This window comes from Gigantopelta aegis, chromosome 7, assembly GCF_016097555.1.
Source record: "Gigantopelta aegis isolate Gae_Host chromosome 7, Gae_host_genome, whole genome shotgun sequence".
Lineage (NCBI taxonomy): Eukaryota > Metazoa > Mollusca > Gastropoda > Neomphalida > Peltospiridae > Gigantopelta > Gigantopelta aegis.
In genome coordinates, this window is record NC_054705.1 from 31,468,770 (window position 1) to 31,491,617 (window position 22,848).

The window sequence follows — 22,848 nt, forward strand, 5'->3', positions numbered from 1 at the left end:
ATATATATATATATATATATATACCAAAAAAACAAAAAAAAACAGGCCTTGAGATTTCAAATTTTATGCAAAAAAAAATTTGACCCCATGTTCTATGATTATCTGTTCTAAGCAATCATTGTAACGACTGGCAGGACGTAGCCCAGTGGTAAGGCGCTCGTATGATGCACGGTCGGTCTAGCTTTCGATCCCCAATGGTGGACCCATTGGACTATTTCTCGTTCCAGACAATGGACCATGACTGGTATATCAAAAGGCCATGGTATGTGATCTACTGTCTGTGGGATAGTGCATATAAAAGATCCCTTGCTACTAATGAAAAAAACCTGTCCTGGACAGAGGAGCTGGTCAAGGCTGGCACCTGTGCCCATGACAGGCGTGCGCTACAATGGCTTGCTCTAAATGTGCACATAAAACCCTCTGAGTTGACCTAATGAAAAAAATTAAGTGTGTTTTCTCTCTAAGATTATGTCAAAATTGTCAAATGTTTCATATCCAATAACCAATGATTAATAAATCAATGTGCTCTAGTGGTGTCTTTAAACAACACCAACTTTTACTTTTTTTCATTGTAATGGCAGATTACGTTGAAAACATGATGATAGGTAAGGCACATTTAGTTCCGTGAATTTGCTGAAGCGCTACCAGAAACATATTTGCTAGCAATTTGTTTGAAAATGAGTAACAAAGTCAATTTGTTTTAAATAGCTAAAAATGTATTATTATTTTTTAATTCCTTCATACATGCTATTATTTTATTTTTATTGACTATCATTATGAAACATTTTCATTAGCAACTGGAAACTTGATAAAAGTTTTTGTTTCAAGCTTGTTTTGTTTAACAACATCACTAGAGTTCATTGATTTATTAATCATCGGCTATTGGATGTCAAACATTTGGTAATTTTGACATATAATCTGAGAGAGGCAACCTGCTACATTTTTCCATTAATAACAAGGGATCTTGTATTATATATGCACCATCCCACATGACAAGATAGCACATACCACATCCTTTTAATACCAGTCGTGGTGCACTGCCTGAAACAATAGCCAAATGGGCCTACTGGCAAGGATCAATCCCAAACCGACCGCGAATCAAGCGAGCACTTTACCACTGGGCTACATCCTGCCCTGACAACTTGATAAATAGGAAGTTGTACTTGAGTATACATATAACTCTCTCAAAAAGAATACAACAGAAGACTAAACAATTCTGTATTTAGGTATCGAAAAAAGCCATCTGAAAAATGAAAAACTTGAAGCTTGAACAAAAACAAAATTAAAACATTTACCTTCCATAAGAGCAGTGAAGCGGATGTTAAAACTATATATGTAGCTGTTGTCAGCCATGCATGAAGTGAATCAAACAAAGCCAGTACGACATAATTACAGATCACCGACCGCTAGGTAGCAATATAACGGAAATAGCGTCATTGATTACAGATTACAGCTGTTCACGCATATAGTCCTCGTCCCATGTTTACAATATCACACTGATGAGGAGTAAGTTACAAGCACCCACAGGATAGCTGTGTCATACCTGTGTAACATCATCAAGTGATGTCAGTTACAGGACAGGCAACTCACAGGTGAGAACCTACAGGACAGGTAAATCACAGGTGGGAACCCAACGTGTTTCAGACACAAACGTTTATCACCTGGTACATTGAGTTATTCCTAGCCGATGGTTTACACGCTTCCAATTTCGTCCAGTAAGAAAGTGACACATAGAAAGGGTGTTCCCCATGCAGGTCAACTGAGGACAGCTTTATCAGCAGAGGCCAAAACAAGTGGCACACTCCAGGAAGAGTTGTAAAGAAAAGGAATGTTTAACGACACCCCAGCACATTTTAAACTATCTAGAGCTATTAGGTGTGCAACATATGAACATATGGTTATTTTGACATTTGGTTGATAGAGAAAAAGTTAAATGTTCTGTTTAAAGACACCACTGGAGCATATTTACTTATTGATCATCGGCTATTGGATGTCAAACATTTGGTAATGTCTGACATATAGTCTTAAGAGAAGAAACCTGCTACATTTTCCATTAGTAGCAAGGCATCTTTTATATGCACCATCCCACAGACAGGACATCACATACCATAGCCTATTGATATACCAGTCATGGTACACTGGCTAGAACAAGAAATAGTCCAAAGGGCCTATTGACGGGGATCGATCCTAGATCGACAGCGCATCAGATGAGAGTTTTTACCACTGGGCTACGTCCTGCCAAGTGGCAATTTTTTTTTAGCACACCCCAGGATAGAAACAAAAGGAAAGGAATGTTTAACAACACCCCAGCATATTGTAAACTAGAGCTAGTAGACGTCTAACACATGGTTATTTATGACGTTTGGTTGAAGGAGAGAGGAAACCTACTGCTGCCACGCAGGCTGCTCCTAATCACAACACAACGGGCAATCTTTCATATGTACTTTCCCATAGACAGGACAGTATATACCATGGCCTTTGACGTATCAGTCCTAATGATAAGGCAGCAAGGGATCTTTTTCCCAGACAGTACAGTACATACCATGATGTGCCAGTCCTAAACAATAAAGCAGCACAGGATCTTTTTCCATAAACCAGACATGGTTTTTGATGTACACGGCCTAATGATAAAGCAGCCCAGGACAGTACATACCACAGCCTTTGATGTACCAGTCAAAGCAGCAAGGGATCTATTATTTGCAGGATGGTATTGCAGGATGGTAAATACCACAGCCTTTGATGTACCAGTCAATGCAGCAAGAAATCTATTATTTGCAGGATGGTACATACCTCAGACTTTGATATACCAATCCTAACAATAAAACAGCAAGGGATCTGTTTCTGTAGACAGGAAAATACATACCATGGCTTTTGATGTACCAGTCCTTACAATAAAGCAGCAAGGGATCTTTTTTCATAGACAGGACAGTACATACCATGGCTTTTGATGTACCAATCTAAACAATAAAGAGGGGATATTTGCCTTAGATAGGACAGTACATACCATGAGTTTTGATGTACCAGTCCTCACAATAAAGCAACAAGGGATGTTTTCCCACAGACAAAGCGGTACATTCCATGACCTTTATGCAGGGATGTACCTTGTTTTTCTGAAATGGGGGTCCCTTGGACTCACCTCTTTTTTTTCTGGGGGTCCCAACCTGAAAACAAAGGGTCCCAAAACCACACAAACGACAGAGAGCTGCAGACAACAAATCACGTGTATACTATATGTTTCATTAAAGTAAATTTAACAAGCTGTGTTGTTTTTCCTTTCGGGAAATCAATGTCGGTATTCATTGTTTATTCTTTCAAAATCAACATTTCACTTTGATCTGTATAATTATTTGAACCATTTCCTGCAAGCTAAATGACACTCACAATACCATGCGTTGTTTATGAATCGTGCTGCTTGTTTGTTAATGCAAATCAGAACATTTAACCTATTTTGTTTTATTCGCCCGGGAATTTCCGATTGTGTTTGGCCTGTTGACGAAAAGTTCCTAATGATCGCAAATCCGCGATCTCTTTCCGGAAATTACCAACTTTACCCGATTAAGCACAGCAAAGGATAAAGACGCAGTGTTCCCAGAGATTAAAACTTTTTGTTTTCGATATGGGGAATCCACATTTGAATACGCAGTTTATAGGTAGAAAAGAAATAGTGTGTTACACAGAATGATCGATATCTTTGATAGTGGACAGGGTTACTGAAAATGTCAGATATTTTATGCGTCCCACGGGACGCAGTATCTCTATTTTTGCGGGTCCAGTTAAGTTTTAGTGCGTCCTATACGCAAGTTTTGTGCGTCCAGTAAATCCCTGCTTTATGTACCAGTTGTGATGCACTGGTTGAGATGAAATTTCTTTTTTTAATTCTTAGAGGCCTGTCAAAATACTTTAAAATTGGCATCTGACATAGCTTGTTATGCGGCCAGTCCATGATCGATCCTCGCTGGTGGGCTCACTGGGCTATTTCTTGTTCTAGCCAGTGCACCATGACTGACATATCAAAGGCTGTGGTATGTGCTATCCTGTCTGTGGAATGGTGCATATAAAAGATTCTTTGCTAGTAATGAAAACAAGTAGTAGGTTTCCTCTCTAAGACTATATGTCAAAATAACCGAATGTTTGACATCCAACAACCGATGATTAATAAATCAAGGTGCTTTAGTGGTGTCGGTAAACAAAACAAACTGACTGACACTTTAATGGTCCTATTAACTGAGTAGTGACATCATTACAGTTAGTTCGGGTCGACCTTGTGATTACACAGATCAGCTTAGGATTTTTTTTTTTTTTTTACGGATACCGCAAGAATCATAAACATAATTTAATATTTTGGGATTCCATCACATGTTATACTTTCATCCAAAATTTGTGGATTTGCTGAAGCATGGAATTGTGCTAAATGTGCAGCCTGATACATATCAATTAATTTAAGTTTGCAATAAAAATATATTAGGAAAATAATACATTTAACAATCATACGGCTGAATGGCAATAAATTTTATCTAGCAGCAATTTTTTTTATTATTATTGGTAATACCCCTCAAGTATGGCAAATCACATGGTAGATTGGGATGGGACAATTTTTGTATTATTTTTTTTAAATTGTTTCAATTTTTAGTATTTGGTCTACAGTTCAATTTAATCATACTTTTCACAGGTATGACAACTATCATACAAACATTTTAATAAACTATTTTAAGGGCAGCAAACTATATTGTTATAGGTCAAGTAACTAATTGTTAATAAATTTATTATTAAAAAAACATTTACGACAAAACCATGTCTTAAATAGAAAACAAAAGCGTGTTCGCCTCCCAAAAATATGTCAGTTCGCCAGAATGCATTACCAGTTTGCATCCAATGAATTATTTGTTAGCCCCACAAAAAACCCTTTTGTCCCCATGAAAAATAAAAAATGTGTTAGCCCCCCCCCCCCCACCCCCAACGTTGGGTTTGGTATGTCTGTTCTTGAACATTAATAAGAAATCAAAATTAATCAACAAGACTATAGGTAAAATAACCCTTAGCATATATATTAATATGTTAACTGCAATTACTGTGTGTGTTTTTCAGAAGGTGATGGGCCATGCCAACAAGGAAAATGATATAAAAAAAATAATTTAATTGAATTTCCACTGAGTGTGCAATTTATTTGAAAGGAAATATGTTGCAGTTGCAGGAAAACACCTACTTTCTATAGCTGCACACTGCGTTCATGGAAATCCCACCTTTCAAACTCGATACATAGAAAGCTCTTGTTTTCTTCACTCCAGGTAGCACATTTTTGTTGGCCCGTTACAGCCCAGTGTTCATATACCCTCTACATTTCACTGTCGATATAATTTCTTTTTATTCTTCATATTTTTGGTCTAATTGCGTAATCTACTTTTTTCGTGGCTGTCTCTTTAACCCACCATTTAGAATGGATCCTGTAACGTGAGTCACAAAAAGGTCCCTTTTTTTACCACACTGAAGGCCCTGATAGAATGAAACCGTCAATGGTATATCTGCATTCCCTGTCCTTACTTAAGAAAAAGACACCAACATCAAGCCTGTCTATCTTTCTCTGATACAATATTAGGCATGGGAATATCTGTAACATGAGACACACAAAAACTGGGATAGAGAAGGAAATTTTTATTTAACAACGCACTCAACACATTTTTATTTTACGGTTATATGGCGTCAGACATATGGTTACGGACCACACAGATATTGAGAGAGGAAACCTGCTGTCACCACTTCATGGGCTACTCTTTTCGATTAGCAGCAAGGGATCTTTTATATGCACCATCCCACAGACAGGGTAGTGCATACCACGGCCTTTGATACACCAGTTGTAGTACACTGGCTGGAATAAGAAATAGCCCAATGGGCACACCAGCAGGGATCGATCCGAGACCGACTGTGCATGGAGCAGGAGCTTTACCACTGGGCTACGTCGCGTAAAGAAACGCGAGCCACAATGTTTTTACTGAATGTTATGGATTTCTTTTAATTTTTCTAATCATGATAGTCTTTAAATCAGTTTCAGAGATTTATCAAAGAGGTCAGTGCTATGTAAACTACTAAATGGTGATGAAAGCAAATTGAAAAGGACTAGACAGAGGAAGTGTGCTCCAGAGGCGGCACGGGGGTGGGGAGCATGGGGTGGCACAGGGAAGAGACACCAAAACTGGCAGCTCAACTGCCAGCAGCAGTTGCTTCTGTGACGCCAGCTCCTACAGCACCAGCGAAGCCAGCAGAGCCAGTTCATACGATCGTGAACGAATCTCCAGCAAGCCCAAGCCCTTCTTCAACTCGGATTCTGTGTTCTGTGACACCCGTGTTACGTTTGTTACCCATGCAGGGGTGCAGAAATGGAACATATTTCACTAGCTCGCTGGACCAGAAGCAACTAAAATTTACTAGCCCGCCAGAATTTCTACTAATCCACTAGTCTATAGAACAATATATTATTAACAATATTATGACATATAGTGTCTATACTTCAAATTATATATGTATATATATATAAATATATTGACAAAACAGTATTAAATGATCAACATCATGTGGCAAACGAAATCAAAATGACAGATAGACAGTCTGTTGGACTGATAGTAGCATTTTTTACCATGTCCGTCAGAATTTTTACTCGTATTTGGCGAGCGGTTGAGTACTTTCTGTACCCCTGCCCATGCATCACACATAGAGTCACCAGCCCGGAAGAGAAAAGCCACCACGCTGAACTAGACAAGAAAAAACTTGAAGCCCGAAGCAGCCAATCGATGGCAATGACCAGTCTACCCGACTTTGCCGACACCCTGGGAAGTAGCCTCGGGAACAATCCGACTGAAATACAGGAAATTCATCACAGAAGAAAAACCACATTGGAAGAACTCCCCTCCAAGCTGGTTCTTGCCTCCCTACAGCTACTTCCCCATGGGACAGTTTAATGTGCTGCACAGCTTCCGATCACCAAAACTCCAGAGCATTGGTAACCACAGTACACCATGTTTAGCCTTTAGGTCAGGTCAGGTCATAGGTTTTAACATGCACTTTCAGAACAAGCTGTTGTAGCACACACCTGTAATGGGAGCAGGTGTCGACCATTACCAGCTCCTCCATCCAGGACAGGAAAAGGAAGATGTTTACCAACAGCTCAGACTTAAAGGATCAATCCACCAACAACATCCACTGTCTCTACAGTGACGGCTTAGGGAAGACTAACTTTGGCCTTCATTGTCAAAGTAGCATGATCTAACCCCAGCACCATCTGTGCTACCTACCTAACTTCACCCTCAAGGAGCTGCCTGAATCGCCGTAATGCCATCCTTGTCAACCTTCAAATTTTTGTTTAGTTTTTTTTATAACTAGTCTGATACCTTTTATTTTTGGCAATCCATCTAAATTGCTCCAAGGACAGGACGTAGCCCAGTAATAAAGCACTTGCTTGATGCACAGTCAGTGTGGGATCGATCCCCGTCGGTGGGCCCATTGGGCAATTTCTCGCTCCAGCCAGTGTACCACGACTAATATATCAACGGCTGTAGTATGTGCTATTCTGTCTGTGCGATAGTGAATATAAAAGATCCCTTGCTGCTAATGGAAACATTTTAGCAAAGTTTTTCCTCTCTAAGACTATATGTCAACATTACCAAGTGTGTGACATACAATAGCCAATGATTAATAAATCATTGTGCTCTAGTGGTGTCGTGAATCAAAACAAACTTTAAATTGCTCCGATCACCTTCAAATTTTGGTTAAGCACTAAAAAAAATTGGGTTTGGCTTTTAATTTTGACCAGACATGTAATTCTCAACTTGTAGTAATTATTATTCCAAATTCTACCCACCTCAAACTTACCCCACCCCCTCTTGTCCCAGACTCAGTCACTGGCAAAGTCAGAGATTAAGATTCACATATAATATAACAAAATTGACAGACAGTATACGTAAATTTGACAAAAGGAACAAAAAGAGAGGGCTGAAGAAGTTCAAAAGGGGGTATGGGTATAGCGTGTTGGGTCTGGAACAGCCTATGCAAACAGCGGAATTGAGAGCTGTGAATGGTTGAAATGCCTTACTGTGGAATTAGTATTCCCAGCAGAATGCAAGCTATGGAAACACTAAATGTACAATTTAATTTTAGTTTTAATAAAACTGCTGTTCTCAAACTACAAACAGTGCAATGAACTGTGGGGCCCAGAAGTGTATTGCCAGATTAGCCAATTACAAATTTTTATACAAAGCGGCTAGAACATTAAATCTCTGGTTAATAAAATATACGACATTTTAATAATTTTCAAGAAAATACTCTATATCTGAAAACTGGTTAAACCAAAATTCATTCCTCAGTGAGCTCTGCAAAATGTACAATATATTCAGTGTTCGAGATTAAAAATTTGGGGCAGTATCCCAGTTGGATACTAACATTTCAAAATCTGGTATCCCACCTGATAATTTAGTATCCCACTTAAATGAAATGCATAAATAACATCGTAACAAACTTGGACGACACTGTTCTTGTTCCCAGTCTATTGCTACGACGCTATTGCTCCAGTGTAGCATTGGCCTGGGTACGAGTTGGTGGAGATATTTTTACGGCATATAATTAGACTTGGTATGAGCTCGAAAATACTGTTACTTAACTTCACCAGTAAATGTCGACTTTCATTGTTTCAGCAAAATATAAAAACGAAGTATTAAAAAAACGCAACAATATTATATGGTATCCCGGTGGGACACTGGGTTATTGAAGTCTGGTATCCCAAATTAAATTCTGGTATCCCCGGGATATCGGGATACCATCAATCTCGAACACTGATATTGCAGTTACAACACTTTTCATGGGGTTTTTTTTACAGGTGGGGTGCACATCCCTAGAAGCTTTCGAGACATTCGGACCCAGGCATTTCAGCTCAAAGACTTTTCGGATCCTGTCAATTTCGGCCCCATGACCAGTCATTTCAGCCCTGGTCACGTCACGATTTGTGTTTGATTAAATGAAACTATTTAATCAATGTGTTTTATTGTTTATTTTAGATATCATTACTAGCCCAGTCAGTGTTCGAGATTATAAAAAATTTGGGCAGTATCTCTCAGTTGGATACTAACATTTCAAAATCTGGTATCCCACCTGAGAATTTAGTATTATATGGTATTCCGGTGGGATACTGGGTTCTTGAAGTCTGGTATCCAAAATTAAATTCTGGTATCCCCGGGATATCATTAATCTCGAACACTGCCAGTGGTAAAGAGTTCGCTTGCATGATGTGCGGATCGATCTCTGTCAGTGGATCCATTGGGCTATTGCTCTTTCCAGCCAGTGCTCCACAACTGGTGTAACAAAGGCTGTGGTATGTACTATCCTGTCTGTGGGATAGTGCATATAAAAGATCCCTTGCTGCTAATCGAAAAGAGTAGCCCATGAAGTGGCGACAGCAGGTTTCCTCTCTCAATACCTGTGTGGTCCTTAACCATATAACCGTAAATAAAATGTGTTGAGTGCTTCATTAAATAAAACATTTCCTTCCTTCCTTGTGTGCAATGCTTTGTGCTATTAATTAAGTGTAAAAAGACTATACAGATGTAAGCAAACAATTCAAATTAGTGGGCCAATTTACTACATTAGAAATTAAAAAGAAATGTTTCTTTGGTAGGTATTAACTTGCTTATATTTCAATTATTATTTATATTTATTTTAACATTAATTACTGACATTAAACATAACTTAACCCACAATTAATTTGGCCATTGTTGGATTAATGAATTAATATTATATGTGGGGCCGAATTTACTACATTAAAATTAAAAAGAAATGTTTCTTTGGTAGGTATTAACATGCTTATATTTCAATTATTATTTTATTTCCATAACTTTATATTTATTTGAACATTAATTACTGACATTAAACATAACTTAACCCACAATTAATTTGGCCATTGTTGGATTAATTAATTAATATTATATATGGAGCCGAAATAACCTGATACCCGACAGAATCCTCCCCATGGACCCATATCTGACCAAACTGGTTGTTTTTTGTGGACATATATGACATGTACACCTGCTGTTGCTAATCAATTAATAGTAGTGTCATAAAAAAATATATTAATTTAGCATAGCTATATCATATTCACAACGTATAGGGCCGAAATGTCAGGCATTCTTTACTGTTTGCAGGGTGGGATGTTACCCAGTGGTAAAGTGCTTGCTTGATGCATGGTTGGTCTGGGATCAATCCCTGACGGTGGATCCATTGGGTTATTTCAGCTCCATCCACTGCTACATGTATATCAAAGGCCGTGATATGTGCTATCCTGCATGTGGAACGTGCATATAAAAGATACCTTGCTACTAATGGTTAAATGGAAAAATCGGGTCCTAATTAACAAACTACTCTCGGTCTACTAAAATCCAAACCTATACGGTATACTATATATGTAGCTCCCTACCTTGTATTCTTAGAATGACCATCAAAATTGCGCCAAACTTCCTTCATCATTATGCACACCCATTTCCTTTTGGCTTAATACTACAGGACATTCCAAATTACATAGCACCATACCACCTTCCGCCTGGTACCGGCTACGGTCAGACTGCTTGTGCTCCCTTGCACCTGCCAGTGCAGGCGGTCCCTCCTCCACCCACCCTAACCCTGGACAGAAGAGCCGATTGAGGCCGATACTTATTCCCAGGACAGGCATACGCTGAATCTGAGTCTGAATGTGCATGTTACACAATTTTCAAAGTTCCAATGGAAAAATGTAGGTTTCCTCTCCCAAGACTGTGTCATAATTACCAAATGTTTGACATCCAATAACCGATGATTAATAAATCAATGTGCTTTAGTGGTGTCGTTAAACAAAACAAACTTCTTTATTGTTTGCAAAATATTATAAGGCACCTGTGACTCGGTAACTCGGTGAGTTACGAAGTCTGGTATCTGAACAACATAAACAAGTTTCTTACCTGAGCCTTGTGGGCATTCTTTTAACGCATCTTCCTCTGAACCACTAGCCATACTTTAAACGTTTGTAAATTTGTCTAGATAGCAATTCTCCTAATGCAAATAAAACGGTAAAAATCTACCGTTAGCCGCATGTCGAGTCTTTCCCGACTCCACTATGCGGCCATCTTGACAACAGCTATCACGTGATTGTTTTTCTTGGGTTCGTAGTGCGTCATTGCCTGTATTTCGGTCATCAAATAAAATCTAGGTCAGCATGTAGATTTAATCTGTGCACTGCATTAATTCTTAAATTTATGCTTATAATGCTTGTGTATTTATTTTATTCATGTAATACAATAATAAACATTTCTTGGCATGTGCGCCACCTTTATTTTTGCTAAGAATATGTTTTGTGCTGAGGCTTGTTCCAGAAATCGAGCACCTGCATATTTTGTTATTTGGTGTATAACTACGCTAGATTGATATAAATAGTAAGATCTTACAACATTTAAGAAAACTATCACGAAAATGTATAATATTACACCAAAATGAATTATTAAAATGTAGCTTTGTGTTAATGTATTAGTAATGTGACTATTATTTTTATATGATAAAGAATATACGGGAATCTTTAGTAGTGCGGATAATTTGAGTCGTAAACCGGTTGTATTTCGAACGTCTTGTTTGGGCGGGAAACAAAAGGGACGCCATTTTGTGTGTACAGATTCTTGTTGGAAGCTGAATATGGTGAAATTGTATTTAAATTGTTCTGTTCGACCGCCTGATTAATACATTGGTCACCACCGATGCCTTATTAGTCTTGGGATTTTTATATATTGTGATAAAAGGTAAATTTCACGATGTTTTAGTGTGACACTGGTTGATCGTTTGCCTCGCTTGGTTGGACGCTTGCTTGGTCGGCGACATTTGCAAAATTTAAGCTGGCATTTTTCGTTTTTCTTTTAGCATGCTGGTTATAAGTATTCTAACATATAGATAACTAGATTAGGCCGTATATAGAATTTAGAAATTAGTTTGGCGTCACAGTTATACCTTTTTCCAATTTTATTATTTACGAAAACAACCGAGTTGTCTCCCATTACAAAGCTTGCTGCCGCAGTTGCCCAAAAGCATTCGCTATAATATTATAAAGTTCGAACTAGTAGAATATGGCAACCTGTTTTTGTTATAAAATAACATGACAAGAGAATATGTCTTGAAAAGAATAAATGTGATTCTGGAATTGAAGAGAGGAGCAATGTAACAATGTTTCCAGGGCTAGCTCTGGGCGGTTGACCTATTTACAGACCAGAACCCGGATGTTAATGTAGACCCAGTGGTTTTCCGTTTCATTTTTTTGTAAATTCCGTTTCAGAATACAACGTGTAGGCCTAATTAACAATTTAAATAACACAAGTTGTGACAAATTAACATAACAGGCAGACAACGCTTTTTCATAATTCTTGACAAAATATTAAATTTTTAAGTTTTAAAAGATGAAAAAAAAAAAAGAGTACCTTTTGTCAAATATAGGAGAAGCCATGTGTTTAGGGAAGTGACGTCACGTATCAGCATGCGCGCGCATCTGGTAGGCAGAAGTCTATCATAATGGCCATTAGTAACAAAGCGGACTAGCGTAGCGTGAATAGCAAAGAATGGCCAACACGTGCTTAAATTACCACTTGTAGCACGGGAACGCTATTCTACATAGCTCCTGTATGGAGGAGATACATGTACTCTTTCCACCCATACAATTTGACGATTGACCGAGTTCAAAACTATAGCAAACTTCCTTTTTTTTTCTTTTTTTTTTCACCTGAATAAATATTTTTAGTCCATGTATTTTTAAAGCGTCTGGTCCATATTTCAAGTAAAGCATTACAAACAAGCGCGCGCACACACTAATAAAATAAAACGAGTAGGCCTATATTTTTTATTTAAAACTGTTTAAAAGAAATAATTGGCCTACACTTTGTTAAAGGAAATTATTTCTTTAAACAATTTTAAATAACCCATGTATGTGTATATATATATATATACGTATACGTATAATAAAGCAGTTAAAACAAAAATTACTGTAAATGGTAACAATACAATGTTTTAATGTAAGACACACATTAACACAATGCAAATATCATTTGATCATTGGTTTATAATGATAATAGAAAAAGAAAATAATAAATATGTGTTGTCTATTGTTTCTCGATATAATTTTATTGATTTTGTAAAGTCTATTTTTATTAGAAAATAGAGATCCTGGTAAAAAAAAAAGATTAAATCCAAGTGTTATCAATGTCATCATCACATACTGAATAGCCCCAATAATATTGCACATGGTAGTTTGGAAAGTCAGTGAAAAAGGTTCTGGTATCCTTCTTATGCACAGAAACATGAGATACTGTAGAAAAGAATCGCTGAATCTAATACCAGTGTTCTCCTTAGCATCCCTTAATTCACCCTAAAACTTAAACGCCCTTAATTCATCGTGAAAGGCCCATTTTTCATCCAAGAGTTGTCGGTTCTCTTTTTGTCTATAAACAGGGATCACTGATACCTAGAAAAAAATAAGAAAATTGGTAAATTTCTATGATATATATGTATGAAAGTTTTATATTGTGTATATTGAATATTTGAATACACATAAATGTATTTGTGAAGACATATTGACATCTGTCACTGATGACAATAATACTTATAAATACAATCAGCTCCCCTTTTCTTTCTTTATTTGCTGCAAACAAATTCAGATAACTTATATAATAAATGCATGTAACATAATTTATGTTTTTAATAAAATATGGTGGCTGTTATTTAATTAAAAATATAAATACTCCAGCCACCTACATATTTTATGGCATAATACAATATAAAATATATTCAGATTTTTGTTTTACCCACTATAATGGATCTGTCAATACAAACAAAAAGTTACATAAAACGTCGTTTGTCGATTGACTGGGTAGGCCTACCACAGAGTATCTTTGTTTCCATGTCAGTTTGGTGGGGGCTTTTATTATTATTATTTTTTATTTTATTATCTTTTTAATTTTCATTTCAATAAATACTGACGTGTATTAGTATTACGAATGAATAACATACAACAAACCTTGTATAAAATGACGATCTCCGTTGTGGGATGGGCAAAGTTGATTGTTGTCAGCTTTAACTGTTCAACGTTTCGCTTCCACTGTATTTGATGAAACTAATTTCATAATCCTTACTACAGTGACTTGTGCATCTAACAACAACGTATGAAATTACCATGACAAAATACCATTCATCAAAACTAGTCTACACTGATTTAATTGACGGAAAAACATTCGATTGTTCATTACTACTAATGCCAGTATTGTCAACTGGTTTCTTGCCTACCAGCGCTCACGCGGTACCACATGATCAAAACATGTGACGTCACCGTGGCTTCTCCTATATCATATAAAAAATAAAATACTGTTGGGTCTATTTTATTTACTTTGTACGAAACCAAAACCAGGATACGAAAATTGACTGGTGTCCGAGTCGACATACATCGCTATTTGTTGTTAAATCAAAGTAGGTCCTTCATATTAATAATGAAAAATCGGAGCAAAGGTTACAGTTATAACAACTACATAAAGCATATTTGTCCAACAATTGAGTGCACCGTTTTATTCAACGGGGCTTAGTGTAAAAATCGGTCTTCCATGACAAATGTTAGCAACAAACCGCTGACTGAACTTACTCCTGGGAAAAAAATAATAATAACCTGTCCTGACTGCGCAGGCGCAACAGACTAAGCAGTGAACCAGTCCCAAGTTCAGCCAGCAAACGTTTGCGAAGTATTTAGTTCCCAACGTAGCCATTTGGTTTACGTTTTCCCGCTCGGTCTGGCTGATTGTAGCACTGGTAAATACGACACTACACGTTTGCCAATAGTACTGCACACGGGCCAATCGTCAGTTTTAGTGTGTGGCAATAGTAAAATGGTATTAAAAATTTTTAATTCGCGAAAAATCGTAATTCCGTTTCACAATGGGAATTTCATCCGTTTTCTGCGATCGCGAAAAATCACTGGGTCTATTAATGCTGAGGTGTATACTGTTCACATTTAGCACATAGACACACCTTGGTAGGTAATGGGTCATTTCAGCCGTATTACCAGTTCACCTGAGTCGTTTTGAGCAGGATTGATTCGTACCTCCGAATCGTTTCGCCCCATGTTTCGATTCTCCTTAATTTTACATTATAATTTTGCTTATTTCCAATATTTATTTAGCCAGTATACACGAAATACGTACAGGCCTCAGATAATTTACTGATGTGCTATGGTTTCTTATTAAATAAAAAAAAAAATGTAGGGAACCTTTTCTTTTCTTTTTTAGATGAAATCACATTTTTCATGTTCAGGCTGTACATAACGGAATCTGTATTCACTGTCTTTAGAAGGAAACATCAGTTATGTCATTATATATGGCATATGGGTCGTTCTTAGAAACTGGGTACCAGTACTGTGACATCGGTACCAATTTTTTTTTATGCTTTAAAAGTCCTAATAAGCAAGTTTACTTGACATTTATGCTCTATTGCATGTGATGAATTGGAAAAAAAGATAATCTGCCAGATTTAAGTAGGTCAAATAACAAGTCCGACCAAGAATTAACAGTGTAACGCGGAAACCATTTTCTCTCTCCAAAAACAGCATATTTTGAGAAAAAGTGACATGTTTAGAACATTTTGCATGTTACTTGGTATAAAAACAACAGTGATATCAAGCTGTAACCTCATAACTATATTTTAATGTTTTTTTCATCAAATTTAAATTACCGCTTTAAAAAAAAAAAAAAAAAAAATAATAATTTTGTGTGCAAAGTATTGTACATATGTGAATTGGGTTTTTTCTAGTGTATTAATATCATACAAGATATGATCATGGCATGGATAAAAAAAAATGAACACTTATTTGTTTTGAATTTAAACCAGCATGTTTTTTTAATCAGATTAACCGTGTAACATGGAAACCAAATTACACACAACGTGCATAAGAATTATAGTAACACACAAAACATGAAAATACAGTAAAAAATACACTTTCAATAGATTAATATCATAAGCTATGATCATGCCATGGATAAAACATATATATAAACACTCAATTTGTTTGAATTTAAACAAAACATTTGTAAATCAGATTAACTGTGTAACGTGGAAACCAAATTACACACAACATGCATAAGAACACACAAAAATACAGTAAAAATAAACTTTTAGTATCCAGTGATACCATTAGAATAGAAACATGATGTAAAAATGAATTTATAGCTAGATGTTGCTATGACATAACAGTCAAAGAATGACTATTTCATTGATTTATCTTTCAGGGCTTACCCTGTACACCGCTTAATTAGCAGTTGCCAATTTTTATACAAAGTGGATACATTTAGCCTGGCTAATAAAATAGAACTTAAATTAACCACATTTTAATAATTTTCCAAAAATATATCTACAGATATGAAAATTGTTTTTAAACCAAAATTTATTCCAATGTAAGCCTTCATTTCTAATAATATATATCGATAATTAACTATTCTGGAACAAGCTTTCAAATGCATATGTTGTATTAATATATATGCAAATTAGAATGTCAAATTATACCATTTGGTGTCTCAAAGCATTTATTGTTTGTAACTGGTTAACAATTCATGAAGAGGGAAGTGAATTATTGTCAGGTGCTGCCTATTAATATATATATCTGGACAACTCATTAACATTTTATAATTTTAATCCCGATATTTACCCCCCAATGAACACACAGTAAGTATTAGTAGTAGTTTGAAATTATTTATACTTGAATATGAAGACAGTTAATTAGCTATTTATGCATAGATATAAAAGTGCTCTACACTGACCGTTTTGGTCGTATATGCAACCTTTTTTTTTTCATTTGGAGACTAAAACATTTCATACTATCTATATAAAAATACAAGTAGGCGCCATCTGGCTCCTAGGTAGAAAAGTTAATGTAGAGGCGTGATGCATTACATCTAAAATATTTTACAGTTATTTACATTATGGTTAGTGTCAGTTCACAAGAACATAAAGCCAATGCCTCGAGTTGGTGCCAGAACAGGTGGGTGTACTGTCTTGGTTATTTGGTCTCTAGACACCCAGGATTCATCTGACCAAATATAAATGTCCATAGAACATGGTTTGAGTGTGAGGTAATGCAGCTTTACATCTCCACTTTTGTCGTCCACATCCAGAACTTTAGCGAAAAACACCACTGTCCTGTACCGTCCAGCAACTTCTGCCTGCACAAAATCTCCTATTGCTGGAGCTGGCAGGCAGTCGTCAACAGCTGGTTCCACAGTAACTGACTGGTCCTGCTCGTCATCAGGCGACTGGTCCTGCTTGTCATCAGGCGACTGGTCCTGCTTGTCATCAGGCGACTGGTCGTGGACAACTGGCTGTAGAGGGCCCGACAGTGGGATCAGCACTTCTTCGCTCCACATCCCAACAATTGCACCATTGGCACAGTCACCAGTGCCTGTCTGACAAGACTGGCAGAAGCACGAAAGCTGTCGTGTAGACAACACATTTGCCTCTACGCATTTCACTGAATGAAGGGTACGTGTACCCTTCAATGTTTTCACACTCCTTGTCCTATTTCTGTCCACCTCACCATTCGCCACCCAGAAAAACGAACGACGGAAATGGTTGCAGTCTTGATCGGGCTGCTTGTTCAGTTTGCTGGCGATGCAATAATTAAAAAGGTCCTTGGCACCAGTGATGACTGCATTTCCCGACTTCACTGCTGTGGCTGCATGATGCTTTACAACAGCACTCTCACCATCTGATGGACCTTTTCCATGACGAGAGCCAAAGAAATGGCGCTCCATTGTACACCTGAAGTCACTCAGGGCACACGATATGTCGCTGAAAGGCCCCTTTGATTTGTACTGGCTAGAGCAGCCGTCTGTCCACTGAATAATGGCGTCCAGTGATAGTCCTCTTGTGGCTTGAAGGTGCTTCATACCTAGTTGTGTAAAATGGAACACAGCATGGTAGTCGTGAAGTCTGTCTTCACTGATAAAAACCAGCGACTCTGTGACGGTTTCCTGGCATCCTTTGCATCCATAATAGCAGACTATGGGATGCACTGTCACCTGTTCATGATACCAGTGAGCTGCTTGGACCTCGTCTTGGCTGGTGCAGGTAAAATTTTCTGCAAAGTCCAAGACCATGCCAACAGTTCTTTGTGGAAATGGATGGCACTTCCTCATGGCCTCAAACTGCCGATTTTGCCAGTCGGCACGAAACAGATGTTGTGCCAGAAACGTCACTTCCGGCTTCAGTTCCCGTACTAAATCCTGTAGGGTCCCCTGCTTCCGGACAAGCATCTTTCTGTTCACCTGAAGTAAACAACAAACCATGATTAGGTGATTGTTCAATAATATAATGATTAAACATGCTACCTCATCTTTCATTTTCTCATTTAAATCATTAATAGAGGATACTCCCCGTATCTTGTGATAATTTATCAGCACAAGTTGATAAAAATCATAAGACGAGGGGGTATTATTTTTTATCATCCATTATCATTCTTTGCGACAATTGTAAACAATGTCAGTAATGTGGGTTGAATGTCACTTTATTTCGCAGCGGTAGACTCGTTAACTAGTAGAATGACAGTTGCACTATGTCACTAATGATGCCAGTGATATCTCCTACAAAAGCATTTAATGTATGATAAAAGTGATTATATATTCTACTTCCATACTATTAGTTGTATTTATGTTATTAATAATTGAATGAATACTTGTATGACCTTGGTCAGTGGGTGAAGCATTCTTCCTTCTGGTGATGGTGACATGTCAACAGTTAAATTATATTCAATTATTATACATGTGTGTTTATCTTACCCGTTTTCCATTGACGAAGTTTGCCTGAGACTCCCATTTCATCCACGTCACTGGGCCCTGGTGTTGGAGCAGTGGTTCCAGGTGAAGGTCCAGCTGGTTGATGCCACAGGTGTCGCACTCTTGATAGGCACAAGCCTTCTTCCACTGGCGGTCCTCTCTACCACAGGTGATGACATCAACAGCATGGTATACATGACGTACACGACAAGCATTGTTTATCCGTGAGGCAACACCGTTCAAAGTACGCAGCTTTAACTCCACGTTGGTACAATATTCGCACAAACATTGCCGAAGTTTAGCCTGTCTCATGAGGCGAACGTGAGTAGGACGACACTTTGCAAAGTGCGAGAAGCTGATGGGTGTGGTCATCTCCTTGCTCTCCATGAAATCATTATACAAGTCCTTCATGGGTCTGGTGAGGACTGCGGCGCTTCTTCCAGTCTTCTTTGAGACCAGCTTCTTCTCTGGCAGGGCATAGGCACTGCATTCAAGGAAATCTGTTGCTTCAGCTTCCGCCTTCTTCTTCTTCTTCACCATGCCAACGCTGGTTGAAAACGAGTTTCCAACACTCTTGGAAATGGTCTTCCTGTGAACACCCAGGAGCGAGCTGCTGGCTCTAAGCGAATACTTATATTTTAAAAACACCGACAGTAGAACCCTTCTTGTGTAGTTGACATCCTTAGAGCGCTGTTTGCTGATGGACTTCAATCTACTCAAGACATCCTGTCCAATCTTTTGTTCCACACATTGCTGTTTCATGCTGTTGAAGATAGCTCGTTTTCTTGGGGATGCTTTTGTCATGAGGTCAGTTACCGTTTGAACATACTTCCTGGGACTGCAAGGCAGCATGGCTTTCACTCTTGACAGGGCTTTCCGTCTTGCTATAGGAGACCTCTCATCACCAATTTGCACACTTTCCTCAATGCACTGTTCTCCAACTTCAATCAAGGATGTACACTGGGTTGATTTGGAAGTATTTAAAATACTCTTTAGATGAGCAGCCAGTTTCTTCTCCTTGTATAATAACCTACGTTTCTCATTGTACCTTCTTTTTTTCTGAGCCTTCTCCTGAGGAGTCAGTTTGTCAATCTGATGACGCTTTTGTTCCCTCCACTTAGCACGCTGATCATCAATAGCTGCCCTGGTCTTCCTCGGTTTCTCTGTCTGCTCAGTTTTCTTCCTCTCCCTGTAGGCCTGCATCCGTAGTCTTGCTTTTTCTCTCTGATCTATTTTCTTTTCTTCAGACAGGTTCTGGCGGTATGTTTTGCTGTCGTGCCTCCCTTTTTCCCTCCACTGTTGATACTTTTCAGGTTCATTTGCTCTCATTCTCTCCCTACAAGCTTTTACAGCTTCAGCTGCAGTCTGTTTTTTCTTTTTCTGGGCCTGAAGAGGTGGGATGGAATTAGATGAGGCGGGTGTCTGTGGTTCTGTTTGATGATGACCATCATCTTCTCGCTTAGCAGCAATCCTGTTGCTTTGCCGAACTGGCATGGTGATCCTTCATAAAAAAAAAAACAATAATAATAATAATATATATATATATATATATATATATATACACACACACTATATATAAATTAAAAATCAATTCCAAGTCATCTACCTGAATGTATGACTTAATGAGCTAAATTGTATAGGGCCTACAGGTTATTACATACTAAAATAAAATATATTAATAGAGGAAGAAAAGGGAATAAAATAACTAAAAAATGTATTCAATACCCAGCAAGTTGTGTTTAGCATTTAACACTGAAAGCAAAAAAAAAAAAATGCATTCTGGTTGATGTCAGTAAGTAGGCCTAATGCACCAATTCATTGAGAAACCTCAAAACCAAATCATTTATGTGGTATATGTGATAGGTAATTAGATAAATAAATATTACATTATGTCAAAACAGAAACATATTTAACAAATTAGATCACTATCCACTCACAATGTATGTTCATTTAATTTCGTAATACTGAAACAAAAAAGCGCTTCCCATGTGACGTTATTAATCGGCCAGTTCATTCACTCGACAAAGTTCAATATCAAGAGTTTAAAAAATATATATATTTGTAATTAAATAATATGAAGTATTTAAGTATGCATCCAAACGAAATAATTTAAATAAAAAATCGGTATCTAATCACAATGGGTGATTAATTAACTTCGTAACGTGGAAAACAAAATAATCGCTTTCCGCGTGACGTCACTAATGCACAGGTTCACTCACACAAGCAAGGTGAACTTCCTGAACTATTAATGTTGAATAAATGACGGATAATTAAATAACAAAACATTTTAGTAGGTCCAAACTCAAACAAATTTCAACAGCTCACCAATATCCATGCTCAATGTAAATTAATTTAATTTCGTAACACTGAAGCAAAACAAACCGCTTTCCACGTGACGTTATTAATTCCGCGAGTTCATTCACTCGAGAAAGTTCAATATCAAGAGTTTAAGTGGGAACAAATTATTTGTAATTAAATAATTAAGTATTTTAGTATGTATCCAAACAAAATCATATTTAAACAAAATAAGCATCTAATCACAATGGGTGATATATTAACTTCGTAACGTGGAAAACAAAATAATCGCTTTCCACGTGACGTTTATTAATGCGCAAGTTCATTCACTCGATAAAGTTCAATATCAAAAGTCTTAAGTGGAAATAAATTATTGGTAATTCAATAACAAAATATTTGATAATGTATTCAAACAAAATAATTTTAAAAAAATTCGATATTTAATCACGATAGGTAATAAATTAACTTCGTTACGAGGAAAACAAAATAACCGCCTTCCGCGTGACGTCACTAATGCACAGATGTATTTACTCGTGCAAGCCAGCGATTTTTCGAAATCACGAGATAGTATTCAAAACAAGTGAAAGAGAAGGTCAAAAACTACATTTCTTTGTGATAAAATTTTCAAAAATCCCCAAAACATATTATCTGTATTAGATTTAATATGTGTATGTTTAATTTCGTAACACGGCAACGAAAAATTGTCACTTCTACGTGCGTGTGTAAACTTCTTTTATTGTTCAATGTTTTTCCGATGCTTGATGGAAATTAAATGCAAAACAGATGTACCACTGTAAAAGGAAAAACACAAAAACGTGCATTCGAACTTACGTACATTCGACATTGGTACATCTGTAAACGCAAGGATTTAATTTTGTCACATTCACTTAACATCGTAACCAAGAATAGACGTTTACCGCTTCTCAGTGACGAATGAAATTAAATTTGAATTTCCGATATTTATCCCGATTCAAAATAAAAATAACATAGCTGTTGTAAAGAAATATTTTAAATAAACAAATACAACTGATATATATACATACTGGCGATAAAAAACCCACTTTTATAACTTTAAATCACGCCTGACATTATCCATTCAAAACGGACCAAGATTGCTCCGATTCGGTTCGACAATTTGTGATCAAAATCTACTAGCTTTAAAAACGAAATAAAATAATAAAACGTGGTCCAATACAAAGAAAGAATAGCACTAAATAATAATAAAGTATAATACAGGCATCAAAAATTTCATAAAGCAAACAAACTTACCTTAAAATGAGTACCAATGCTTCGATTTTCTTCGATTATTAGCAAGCGAACACAGCGTGACGTCAGAGAAACGAAATAAAAAACTCGACCTGTTGTCAACAAAGGATTTGGAAAAGTGCAAACACGTGTAGCTTTGCTTTTCCCGCCCTTTTCGCGAAGTGATTCGTGTAAAAATAATCCCTAATTCTATTCTGAATTAAATAAATACTATGACATAGATTTACAATCGTAACATGTGAAACAGGAATCAACAATTGTAGATATACGTTCAATTCAATTTTTACCGTCTAGTGACACATTTTAGGATTTAACTCTTTATGTACAATAACCAGGTCAGTGTGTTAAACGTTAAAATGTTGAAATAGTTCCTGTGTTATGTTTTCACATTATGCTTGTAGTGAAATTTTACGTTGTTTCGAAGTGGAAACAAATGGTTACGATG

The 22,848-nt window shown here is 37.1% G+C and overlaps 2 protein-coding genes across 5 annotated transcripts in view; one reads left to right on the plus strand and one right to left on the minus strand.

Annotated features, from left to right (window-relative positions):
- LOC121377389 overlaps positions 1-11,123 on the minus strand; it is a 33,934-nt gene extending 22,811 nt beyond the window's left edge. The window contains exon 1 of the mRNA XM_041505371.1: positions 10,968-11,123. Coding sequence (XP_041361305.1) covers positions 10,968-11,019 — 52 coding nt within the window. The 5' untranslated portion in view covers positions 11,020-11,123. The remainder of the gene's footprint in view (positions 1-10,967) is intronic.
- A 516-nt stretch (positions 11,124-11,639) lies between these two features.
- Positions 11,640-22,848, plus strand: part of LOC121376911 (double-strand-break repair protein rad21 homolog) — a 38,890-nt gene continuing 27,681 nt past the window's right edge. For all 4 annotated transcript variants that reach the window (XM_041504696.1, XM_041504699.1, XM_041504700.1 and 1 more), the window contains exon 1: positions 11,640-11,795. The gene's annotated coding sequence lies outside the window, so the exon portion shown is untranslated. The remainder of the gene's footprint in view (positions 11,796-22,848) is intronic.